Source organism: Myotis lucifugus, unplaced genomic scaffold (genome assembly GCF_000147115.1).
Source record: "Myotis lucifugus unplaced genomic scaffold, Myoluc2.0 scaffold_1282, whole genome shotgun sequence".
In the NCBI taxonomy this organism is placed as follows: domain Eukaryota; kingdom Metazoa; phylum Chordata; class Mammalia; order Chiroptera; family Vespertilionidae; genus Myotis; species Myotis lucifugus.
Genome location: NW_005872330.1, coordinates 48618 through 61274, shown reverse-complemented (window position 1 = coordinate 61274; position 12657 = coordinate 48618). Strand labels below are relative to the sequence as shown.

Sequence of the window (12657 nt, the reverse complement as noted above, 5' to 3'; positions counted from 1 at the left end):
CAGAAGGCGGCCCTGTCGTGGTCGTGTGCCTGGTGGTAAGGCAGGAACTCTGGGGGGGCTCCGGGAAGGGCAGGCGGCAGGTGCCAGAGGAGGGGTGGTCTGAGAGCCGCGGGCTCCCTCTCTGAATCCCAGGGGGCCCCCATGGCGGGGGTTTCCAATGCCCACTTTTTAGGTGACTGTGGGACTTGATGGATCCCCCACACTGAGTCTAAATTAGCCCCATTCTGCGGCGAGGGGTCAGCCCACCTCCCTGCACCCCTCTGATTTCTCACCGCTGACGCGTCTGGCCGGGACCCAGCAGCTGTCACGGCCTTCGGGACCGCAGAGCCGCGCGGTGCCGTGGCTGACACTTTGACAGATTACTGAAAACCCAGCTAACGGGGCTGAAGCACTTCCTCTAAGAAAGCAGCTTTATCTGTACTTATAACTCAGCTGACAACAGTGCAAACCCCGCCTGACGGATGGCGGATGAAGTGACAGAATCGATAGATAAAGGGAAGCCGGGGGGCCTGACTCACCAACCCTATCGGGACATCCTGGCGGAGTCCGGAGACTCCGGCTCAAAGGCCCAGAGCGGGCACGTGGCAACACAATACAACCGTGGTATCGCCATCTCTCCCAGAAGAAAAAAAAATAAAGGCAGCTTTCAGACATTCAACCCAACACAAGTGCTGCCTGCCGCGTGCCAGGCCCTTTCACGCATCCTGCACGCTCACCAGAACCCGGCCCAGTGTTGCCGTCCTGCTTGCTTAGACGGGAGCACCAGTTCCTGCGTCTCCGTGGGCATGCTGGCCAGGCCAGCTGTTTCTACCCGACGCACGGCCTGCACGACGTGGTGCCAGCCGGGGACGCCTGCTGCGACCCGAAGGACCTGGGCACAGGCAGCAGCCAGCCAGGCCGGGCACCGCCTCTCCTTGACCTCAGCTGTAAAGTGAGGACTCTAGGCCCCCTTCCTGCCACGGAGGAAGGGTTGTGGCAACTGGGAGGACGAGAAAGTATCCCGGGGCCAAGCCGCCTTAATCTAAGCCGCCTTTATCTAAGAGGAGGCCCAGAGAACACAGGCTGAGGGGAGAATTTTGCCTTAAAACAGAAGCCTCATCAAGACATCAGCCCGGCTGGTGTGGCTCAGTGGTTGAGTGTCGACCCATGAACCAGGAGGTCACAGTTGGATTCCTGGTCAGGGCACATGCCCGGGGTGTGGGCTCAGTTCCCGGGGGGGCGTGCAGGAGGCAGTGATTCTCTCTCATCATTGATGTTTCTCTCGCTCTCTCTCCCTCTCCCTTCCTCTCTGAAATAAATAAAATATATTTTATAAAAAGAGAGATAGGAGGCACCAGCAGGCTCTCATGCCTTTCCTTGGGGGTGGAAGGGGCTGGTCCTCCAATGGAGGCTTTCAGAGCCTTCTGGTCCACGGTTGAGGTTGAGGCGGGAGCCTATGAGCAGGCCCCATTCTACTCCCAGCCTCCAGCCCGCTGCTGCCGACTGCCTGGGAGTGCTGACCTGGAGGCCGCGGGCAGGATGGACTACAGGTGGGAGAGGAGGCCAGTCCGGAGACTATGCAAAGCTCTGAGCAAAACTGTTCCAGGAAAAGAGTTATGGCCTTGAAACAAAATATCAGGCATAAATGTGAGACACAAAAAAATTGCTCTGACCAATTCAAAAGGGAATGACTTTAGGCTCTTTCATTTTTTTGTTTTGTTTTGTTAATCCTCACCTGAGGATATTTCCCCATTGATTTTAGAGAGGGTGGAAGGGAATGGGGAGAGACAGAGAGAAACATTGATGTGAGACACATCGATTGGTTGCCTCCTGCACGCACCTGGGCCCGGGGCCAGGGCAGGGGCTTGAGCCTGCAACCGAGGTACGTGCCCTTGACTAGAATTGAACCCAGGACCCTGCAGTCCATGGGCTGACCCTCTATCCATTGAGCCAAACCAGCCAACGCTAGGCTCTTTCTTTTCCTTTCTTTCTTCCAACCTCCTTTTTTTCTTTTTTTTTAGTCCAAGTGATTGAGAAATGGAGATGAAGAGGTGGTTTAGAGGGAAATTCAGCCTCAGATACATTTCATTTGACAGCAGATAATCCATGTAAGAATGTCCAGCAGGATGAAAACAGATTATAAAGCAGCAGGACATTTTTTCTTTTGCAAATCTAGTGATACTTCTACTGCTATCCCTTTTTATTCTGCTTCCATATAATGTAGCAAAAATATCAAGGCAGAGAGAATAATGAAAGTAACCAGGAAAAAATGTATTTCAAGAAATATTCCAAATCACTTATTAAAATCAACTCCTGTGCCTAAGAACACCAAAACCAGACTAGATATGATACCCAGTGCTGGCAAGGGTGGCATTCTCAGACATGCTGGAAGAAAGGCCTCTTTGGGGAGCAAGTTGGCAATATCCATCAAGAGCTATAACATGTTGAATAGACATTTCTCCAAAGAGGACATACAAATGGCCAAGAGACACATGAAAAAATGTTCAAAGTCACTAATCATCAGAGAAATGCAAATTAAAACCACAATGAGTTATCACCTCACACCTGTCAGAGTGGCTATCATCAACAAATCAACAAACAACAAGTGCTGGTGAGGATGTGGAGAAAAGGGAACCCTCGTGCACTGCTGGTGGGAATGCAGACTGGTGCAGCCATTGTGGAAAACAGTATGGAGTTTCCTCAAAAAATTAAAAGTGAAACTGCTGTTTGACCCAGTGATCCCACTTCTGGGAATATATCCTAAAACCCCAAAACACCAATCAGAAAGGATATATGTGCCCCTACGTTCATAGCAGCGTTATTTATAATAGCTAAGATTTGGAAACAGCCCCAGCGCCCATCAGTAGATGAGTGGATAAAAAAGCTGTGGGACATTCACACCGTGGAATACTATGCAGCTATAAAAAAGAGGGATCCCTTACCCTTTGGGACAGCATGGATAGACCTAGAAAACATTATGCTAAGTGAAATAAGCCAAACTGAGAAAGAAAAATATCACATGATCTCACTCATTTGTGGAATCGAATGAACAAAATGAACTGATCAACAAAATAAGATCCGAAGCAGGGAGGGATGGAATAGACTGACAGGTCGGGTTGGGGACGAGATGAGCTAAACCAAAGAACTTCTATACCTATAATATGTATAGCCCATGGACATGGGAAATAAAGACCTGGGGTTTGGGGGTAAAGGGTGGGAGGAGGGGGGGAAAGAGGGAAGGAAATGGGAGATATCGGTAATACTATCAACAATAAAAAAACATATTTAAAAAAGATCTATAAAGTGTTAATATATTACTTCCAGGAATCCATCCTAAGGAAATGTCCAAAAGAAAGCAATAGGTCTGTTCGATGATCAGATGAGGACATTGGTTGCATGAAGATGCTCATTATCTATAGTAGTAAAAAACTGGAAGCCACTTAAGTATCTAACCATAAAGGGAGAGATTAAGGACATTATAGAGCATTGGTGGAATGATTACATGGGCATCGAAATGCGAGTTATAAAGACAATATGGTAACAGGGAAATCTTTTTTCTTCATTTGCCATAATTTTAAATGGAAAAAGAAAAGCAGGATATGTGATTATAAGACATTATCACAATAACACCTGTGTGAAGGTGGCAGGATTTGGGGTGCATCCTTTTCCCTCCACTTTCCAAATCCATCACCTGGCTTTAGATCAGCGGTTCTCAACCTATGGGTCGCGACCCCTTTGGGGGTTGAACGACCCTTTCACAGGGGTCGCCTAAGACCATCGGAAAACACATAGATAATTACATATTGTTTTTGAGATTCATCACGATGCTTTAATGATGTTCAATTTGTAACAATGAAAATACATCCTGCATATCAGATATTTACATGACGATTCATAACAGTAACAAAATTACAGTTATGAAGTAGCAACGAAAACAATTTTATGGTTGGGGGTCACCACCACATGAGGAACTGTATGAAAGGGCCGCGGCATGAGGAAGGTTGAGAACCGCTGCTTTAGATGAAACATACGCGACTGTGAATGTTAAAATCAGCCGGTGGGGTGGTACCTTGGCTCCATCCACACTGATGATCCGATAGCTGTTCCTGATGACATCGTAGAAGTAGGAGACGGTGACAGCCTGCTTGCTCGCAGGCACCCAGTTCTTCTTGGTGGTGGGGTCAATCTGGAAGACGTGCGCGCGTGTGGTGAATATGGGCTGTTCTCTGCAAGACGAGAGAGGGGCGCGTGAATGGATGGCGCGTGACTTTATGTATAATTTATTATTTATAAGCCACCTACTATTCCCAAAGATTTTAATCGCTTATAGGGAAAGATACATATGCATGAGGACAATTAAGATAAGAAAAGGGAAGAGAGGGGAGAGACACCAGAGAAGTCCTTACGGAAACCTAACACCCAGGGGCTGTGGGCAGCTGGCATAATAATCCATTCGCTTAAAATGCAACTCCTTGTCCAGTGAGAGTTTCTGCACCCCGTCAACTGTCCTATTTTTTTTCTGATATCCTGTTGGCATTTTTAGGAATTTGCAACAAATTTATTGTGGGAGATTCTGCACTAACGTTAGGATTTTGCTAACCATTTGTAACCTCATATTCTATTTCTGTTAAGTGTTTCTCAAATCCAAAGCATTTTATGAATGATGCATTCATTCATAACTGGCCAAGCCTTAAAATTTTATGTTTCCAACTTATGGACCCTTTGAGTTTTATGTAAAATTCATCAAATCTTTCTCTTTGGCTATTCTTGCCTCTACATTGCTGCTTTTTCATTCCACACACCTGTCAATTCTTCATGTGATTATTAACTGTTAGCACATTATCTATTTTTCTGTTGAGTGGAGAATTAGTTAGATCTTGACAAAGAGCATTAAGAGAGAAGGCAGATGTATAAAAATTATAATAGATTTCACTGTTTCATATTTTAAATTTCTATTTACAAAGTAACAAAATGAAACAGACTCACTACAAAATACTTATCTTTGAAAAAAAGATCTTCAGGCAAACTGGCTCAAAAATCCTTAAGTGTTCAAAATAAGATAAAATGGGTGGGGGGTGGGAGTGCGGGGGGATTGCCACCAGAACGTAAAAACCACCCCATCATTCATTAAAATGCTACAGAGTTCATAAGTACTCTGTAAAAATTAAATCCAACGGTAACTTAGACAAATTAATTTTTTTAATCCTTAAAATGTCAAAAGAGATTGACATAAAAGGGCACCCAAAGGGAGACAAAAAAAATCAAAAGGGAAAAGTGAAGAACTCTGGTCTCTAGATGGAGTGGTTTTAGGCAAAGCGGCCTTTGAACCGTGGTGACGAGGAGGCTGGTTACTGGGAACAAAGCTCTTTCTAAGGAAACGTTCCCAGGAGAGCCAGGTGCCCTCTGTGCATCCACCAAGGGGCCCTGAACCCCACCAGGAATACGGGCAGCAACCACCCACCGCGGGTGCAGAGAAACGCAGAACCCGTTGGCATGACCATTTCTCCTTGTGCCCCCTCAACACAGCTGCTTCGCGAGGCCTGCTTTCCAGAGCGCGGGCACCAGCATTCCTGGCCCCTGGATCTTTCCTTCTAGGTCCTGGGAGCAGGAGAAGTGCCTCTGGGAATGTGGGCTACCAACAGCGACCGAGTTCACCCACTCACTCAACCCTAATCGACACCCTCCAGCACAGGCTGAGCGCTGTAGAAACAACAGGAATATTCTCCCTGCAGCTGCCGCATCTGCTGTCGAGGGCAGCCTGGGGGGCGCGTGCGCATGAACACAGCTCTCCCAACCCAGCCCACGTGGGCAAGCTGACATCTGGAGGCCCAGCTGTGCTGCTGCTGGCCCAGGCAGCGTATTTTGCTACTTGTGTAAGTTCCCCACCGCAGAGGAAGACACTAGATCACGTGGGATTCTCCGGCACACGGGAGAGGAGGGAGCGGTGGGAAGGGGTTTTTAAAGGACTGAATTGTGCTAAAACCCTGCCTCCCTTGTGCAGAGCACTAACAAGTCCCCCCCCCAGAAGGATGGGGCTTCCAGACCTTCCCTCGTGCCCTCCACACCCAGGGAGAGAGATCGGGTTGCAGCACCTTAGACCTCCGATGGCAATTAGCTGGGGCACTTCAACTACCAATACAAGTGTCCCGGCCCCAGCCTCGCCCCCAGGAACCTGGCTCTCCCCGGCAGGGGCCTGAGTAGCTTATTCTTCACAAGACTTCCAGGAGGTTTTTATCCTCAAAGAAAATGGGAGGTCCTCACACTAGACAGTATCAGAAGATCTAGAAAATAATGGAGGAAGTGACGGATACAGCCAGCATCTCTCCTCCAGAACGACACGGCTGACTGTGAATGGCACAGGGTAACTCCAGAATGTCCTCCCACAGCCCCCGGGGGACAACGGTGGGACCAATAACAGGATCTTTGGGTGTGAAGGATGGGGGGGGGACAGGGAAGGCAGAGGTGCTCTGGTCAGGAAAGAGGGCAGCTTGTGGGGGACCAAGCAGTGACCTTCCTCAAACAGTCCCTGTCCCTGAAGCCCACAGGAGCGAGCAAGCAGAGAAAGCAAAGCAGAGAGGGACAGAGGAGAAGGGACAGGGAGACAAGAAAAGACGGCAGGGCTTTCTGATCAGGGACAAGCGAACTCAGCAAGTCGTCTGCCTGGCATGATTCTGGCCGAGGTGAGCATGCAGACAAGAAGGGCCCATTTGCCCTGGCTGGTTTGGCTCAGTGCAGTGGTTCTCAACCTTCTGGCCCTTTAAATACAGTTCCTCATGTTGTGACCCAACCATAAAATTATTTTCGTGGCTACTTCATAACTGTAATGTTGCTACTGTGATGAATCGTCATGTAAATATCTGATATGCAGGATGGTCTTAGGCGACCCCTGTGAAAGGGTCGTTCGACCCCCAAAGGGGTCGTGACCCACAGGTTGAGAACCGCTGGCTCAGTGGATAAAGCATCGACCTGTGGACTGAAGGGTCCGGGTTCGATTCCAGTCAAGGGCACAGACCCCGGGCTGTGGGCTCCATTCCCAGTAGGGGGCATGCCGGAGGCAGCCAATCAATGATTCTGTCATCATTGATGTTTCTATCTCTCTCTCCCTCTCCCTTCTTCTCTGAAATCAATAAAAATATATTTAAAAAATTAAAAATCAAAAAAAGAAGGGCCCATCTCCAAATCTGCCTGCTCAGCTCTGGGGAGGACCTGATGCCGTGACAGGTTGCCCTCGGGACCCCAACCAGAAACGCCGTTTCTTGGGAGGGCACAGCTGGCCGCATGCTCGGTGGCCGCAGCCCTGGTCACCGTGGCCAGGCCTCTGCAGGGAGAGTGGCTGCTGCCGGGTGGAGAGAGGCACCGAGACCTGGGAGGGGAGCGGCAGGGACTCCCGCCGGCCCCATCATCTGGGGGGGCACCATGGCGGTGCCCCTCAGTCCTCAGCACCGTGCCCAGGAAAGTACCCACAGGACTGGGATTTCCACATGCAGGACCAAGTCTGAAGCCACCGGGATGTTCTGTTTCAGTCCTATGTAACTAGCTTCTAAAATTCTGTTTCAGTCTTACGTAACTTGCTTCTATAATTTCATAAAGACCGGATGGTGTTTAAAGAAAAGGCCCAAAATACACAATGATAAAAAGAAAAAGCCAGCAGCTAATATTTACTGACGACGTAGCATTCTGCCAGGCTTTACAGGTGATCTCTCACTCGGGTCCCAGTGATGCTGAGGGAAGCCGTACAGCTGCGGAGGGCCCAGGACCTGCCGTGGGTGACACAGGGAGTGAGGGCCAGGAGGGCAGATCTGAGATGTTGAAGTCAGTGCAAGTGGCCTGGACAGCGTCCCTCTTAATCATCATGCTGTTCTCTCTCCCTAAAATAAGGGTCTGTACCTGGCAGCTTCTTTTTTTGTTTTTAATATATTTTTATTGATTTCAGAGAGGAAGGGAGAGGGAGAGAGAGATAGAAACATCAATGATGAGAGGGAATCACTGATTGGCTGCCTCCTGCACGCCCCCTACTGGAGATCGAGCCTGCAACCAGGGCATATGCCCTTGGCCAGAATCGAACCTGGGACCCTTCAGTCTATAGACAGACACTCTATCCACTGAGCCAAACGGGTTAGGGTGTGGCAGCTTCTGATGTGTCTCCCAATGACCCCGCCTCCTGGTACTCACCTCATATACCCCCCAATCGCCCGAGCAGGGGTGGGACCTGTGATTTGCTTTGAACCAAAAGAATATGGCAAAGGAGATGGGATGTCCTTGTACAAGCAAGTTACGTAGGACGGTGACTTCTGTCTTGCTAGTAAAGTCTCTCCATGGGGTCTCTCCCGCTGGCGTTGATGAAGCCAGCTGCCAGGGTGGGCAGGCCCACGTGGCAGGATCGGAGGGTGGCCTCCAGCCAACAGCCAGAGCGGAACTGAGGCCCTTCATCTAAAACCACTCGAGTCCTAGCCGGTTTGGCTCTGTGGACAGAGCCTCAGCCCACAGTCTGAAGGGTCCCAGGTTCAATTCCAGTCAAGGGCATGTACCAAGGTTGCAAGCACCTGGTTGGGGTGCATACAGGAGGCAACCAATCGATGTGTCTCTTGCACATCGGTGTTTTTCTCTCTGTCTCTTCCTCTTCCTTCCACTCTCTCTCCAAAAATCAATGGAAAAAATATCCTCGGGCGAGGATTAAAAAGATAAAAATGAAAATAAAACCACCTGAGGACTGGAATTGTACCAGCAACCGCTTGGAAGCTTAGCAGTGGATCTCTCCACAGCTGAGCCTTCAGCTGAGACCCCAGCCCCGGATAACAACCTGATGACGCCTTCTAAGAGCCTCCAAAGCCGAGGACCCAGCTAAGGCTGGCCTGGACGCCTGGCCTGCGGAAATGTGCTTTCCCTGAAGCTGCTAAGTTTGTGGCAGCTCATTACACAGCAATAGATGACTAAGACATGGACCTTCATAGAAGTTAATAATACACCAAGCAGGTTATATACATTCTCACTTAATCCTCCAACAGGGCTGTGAGTGGGTGGCCTCATCCACATAGAAAACTAGGGTCACAATGGCCTCAGGCAACCTGAACACACCCCTACATCGTCACGGGTGAAATCAGAGCGCTCCACAAAACTCACCACCAAATTCAGGAAAGCAGACCCCAACTCTGACAGGGCAGCCTGCCTCACCTGAGAAAGGAGAAGAGATGGAACTAGGACACGGACGTCAGCTCCCGTAAGCGTGCAAATCAGTATAAATAGAAAAATCCAAGAGAAGCAGAACTCTCCGACCCAGGAGGCCACCTTTCCCACCCAGCCGGGGAAAGCTGGAGAGAGCGCGCGTCAGAGAACAGAGACCCCCTTCGTACCCGATTTATCCTCCTCCCTTTGGTGTTCGAGGCTCGGGGAGTCTGTTTCAAATAGACTCCCATTCCCCCTTCAGCGCTTTAAATAGAAGGCAGATGTTTCCGGATGGCGAAGTGTTTTCAGGCAGACAATATAACCGACTGTTCCCAGTCTTTTTAGAGCTGAATAAACACCAATTGCTGCTCACTGAACACATTTTGGAACCTGACAGTAATTGTCCTCAAGAATAATTAGACACTCTGTGCGAAACATGTATGTTTGGAATATGAAAACCACTCGGCAGGGGGACCACTCTGGCTTAGACCGAATTCTGGTTCCGTGTGAAATGATTCTTCAAAGAACCGGCATGACTACTTTTTCAAGAAAAATCACGTGTTCATTTCTAATTACCCCTCACGTGCGATGCTCAGCTCCAGACTTTTTCTGCTATTCACCTGTAAAAGCTCACCATTCTTACTATTCCTACTTCTACTTGGTTCGAATTAAAACAAATCATTCATAAATTTTACAGCCATTTAGACCAGTGGTTCCCAAATTTATTTGGCCTACCGCCCCCTTTCCAGAAAAAATATTACTCAGCGCCCCCTGGAAATTAATTTTTTTAAAATTTTAATAGCAATTAAACAGAAAGATATATGTATTAATGTTTCTCCTTTTTTCGTAAAATATAGTAAAGAAAGGTGTAAATTAGAAACATTGACGTTTGAAATTATGAAACTATTTATTGAACTCGGAATAGAAAGGTAATACAAAAAAAGTTAAAACAAATGCACCTGTGGCCATCACCGCCCCCCTGGATCGCTGCAGCGCCCACCAGGGGGCGGTAGCGCCCACTTTGGGAATCCCTGATTTAGACAGTGCTCCCAAGTCGCCTAAGATGCCCTCGGTAGTGTAACTGCCTTGAGTCTTGAACACCTCCCACTCCCACCATCGTTCGCACAGCACCCAGCGGAAGGGCTCCCCCAGCCCCGATGGGGGAGGCACTGCCCACCCTGCTGCCAAGGCTTCGGTGCCTCCATCCCCAGCTCCAGGTGCATCAGGAGGACCCACAGGCCCCTGACCACCTGGTCCTGCCCCCTCGCCAGATGGGTTCTGCTGCTCTCCTGCTGGCACTTCCACCTCACCTGCGTTTTCACATGACCATGACCATGCCCTTCACTGGGCCTGGAACGTCCTTCCGCCTTGGTTGGTCAGAGAGTTGCTATTAGTCCTTCAAGTCCCGCCATACCATCTTGGGACACCTGATTTGTGGTCTGAGGACACAGGCCCTGCACTGAGCCCCTGTCACAAGGCACCAAAAGCATGGGCTCACCTGGCTCCTCCACCCTCTCTCTAGATCAGTGGTCCCCAACCTTTCTTTGGCCGCGTCCCACCTAAGCATCTCTGAAATCCTGATGCCCCCCTGGGACATATAATTCTCATTATTCAAAAAGTGAGCTCCTATTCACATGGAAGAAGCCTCAAAGGCCATGAACTTGGTCTAAACAAGCTTCCAAAGAACATGGCATCCATGAAAGAGAAAAATAAAAGAATGAAAGGACAGTTGAAGGACTGAGGAAAAACCACTAAGAAATTGTTAAAAAATAATAATAATATGAAGTGATATGAAAAAATAGCAAATACTTTCAAAACATAATAGGGAACTGAAATGCATAAGTATGTCACAATATATATTTATAGACTATATATGAGGCCCCTAGAACCATAAGAAATGCAAAAAAATTACTGTTAATAACTCATTCTCGAATCGCCTCCCTTCAAAATCAAATTGGCCCCCTGTGGAGTGTGTGCCCCATGTTGGGAACCGCTGGTCTAGATTGCCAGCAGGCCCCTGTGCTGGCAGGGTCAAATCCCCAAATCCTAGGACAGAGAGCTGGAGAAAAAGGAGATATGAACACAAGGTTCTTCTAGCACATTCTTCTGTGCCAAGGATCTAACTCATGAGCATAGTGTGGTTCTACATCCATATAAAAGCCCATAATAAAGTTACTGTTGGTTATACATAGCATCACACATCTAGAACAGCCAAGAAAATCAAGTGAAAAAAGTGAATATGAATAATGAAATTCAGTAACATTGCCAGGTGTAAAGTTAGTAATAAAAAAATCTATCAGCAAACCTGAAGATCTCTTATAAAGCCCAACCACCGGAAGGGTAGCAACACAGTCCCATGGCGCTTTGGAGCCCTTAGTAATTACACAGTAGCACTGTTGCACCAGCTGGCTTATTAACATTGCACTGAAGGTTTTTTAAATAAAAAAATAAATAAAATAAAATAAAATTGATAGCCTTCTGATATATGCAAACAACCAGATAGAGGGAAAAAATGGTTTTTTAAAGATCCCATTTACAATAGTAACTAAAAAGATACAGTTTCTAGGAATCTATTAAAGAATTATGCCACATATGTAATACCCTTTGTAATACTTTAAGCAATAAAAAAAAGAAGAATTATGCAAGCCCTGGCTGGTGTTGCTCAGCGGTTAGGGCGTTGTCCTATGCACCGAAGGGTAGCAGGTTTGATTCCTGGTCAGAGCACATACCTAGGTTTCGGGTTTGATCCCTGGTGGGGGCACATGTGTGAGGCAACCGATCCATGTATAGCTTTCTCTCTCTCCCTCTCCCTCCCTTCTTCTCTCTCTAGAATTAATGAAAAACATATTCTCGGGTGAGGATAAAAAAAAAGAATTATGTGAGATCTATATTAAAAAATAAATATAATTTCTAATGCATGCAAAAGAAAACTTTAGTAAATAATACATATCCTGTTTTTATTTTTTAATATGTTTTTATTGATTTCAGAGAGGGAGAGGAAGAGATTAAAAACATCAATGATGACAGAGAATCATTGATCAGCTGCCCCCTGTATGTCCCTTACTAGGGATCAAGCCTGCAACCTGAGCATGTGCCCTGAACAGGCATTGAACCGTGACCTCCTGGTTTGTAAGCTGACACTCAACCACTGAGCAACACCAGCCGGGCAACAGGATTATTTTTAGAACTAGACCTGGGGAAAACTTGCTATGAAAAGATAGCCAAGAAAATTCTTTAAATGAAGAGCAATGAGGGGTTTGGCCATATCAGATATTGATACCTAATCTAATAAAAGAGAAACATGCAAATTGACAGTATCTCTGCTACACCCACAAGCCACGCCCACAAGCCAATCAGGAGTGAATATGCAAATTAACCCAACTAAGATGGCGGCGGCCACGGAGCTGGAGTGAGCAGGAGGCTTGGGTTGCCCCTGGCAATGGAGGAAGCCAAGCTTCCCGCCTGCCCTGCCGGCCCTGAGCTCTGCTCAAGGCTACAAAGTTTCAATTATAGAAG

The 12657-nt window shown here is 47.7% G+C and overlaps 1 protein-coding gene across 1 annotated transcript in view; it reads right to left on the bottom strand.

Moving 5' to 3' along the window:
• LOC102433558 (homer protein homolog 2-like) overlaps window positions 1-12657 on the bottom strand; it is a gene marked incomplete at its 3' end in the record, with an annotated part of 56928 nt that overhangs the window by 16651 nt on the left and 27620 nt on the right. Inside the window, 1 exon segment of the mRNA XM_014449615.2 lies at window positions 4049-4205. Within this exon segment, the coding sequence (XP_014305101.2) occupies window positions 4049-4205 (157 nt within the window).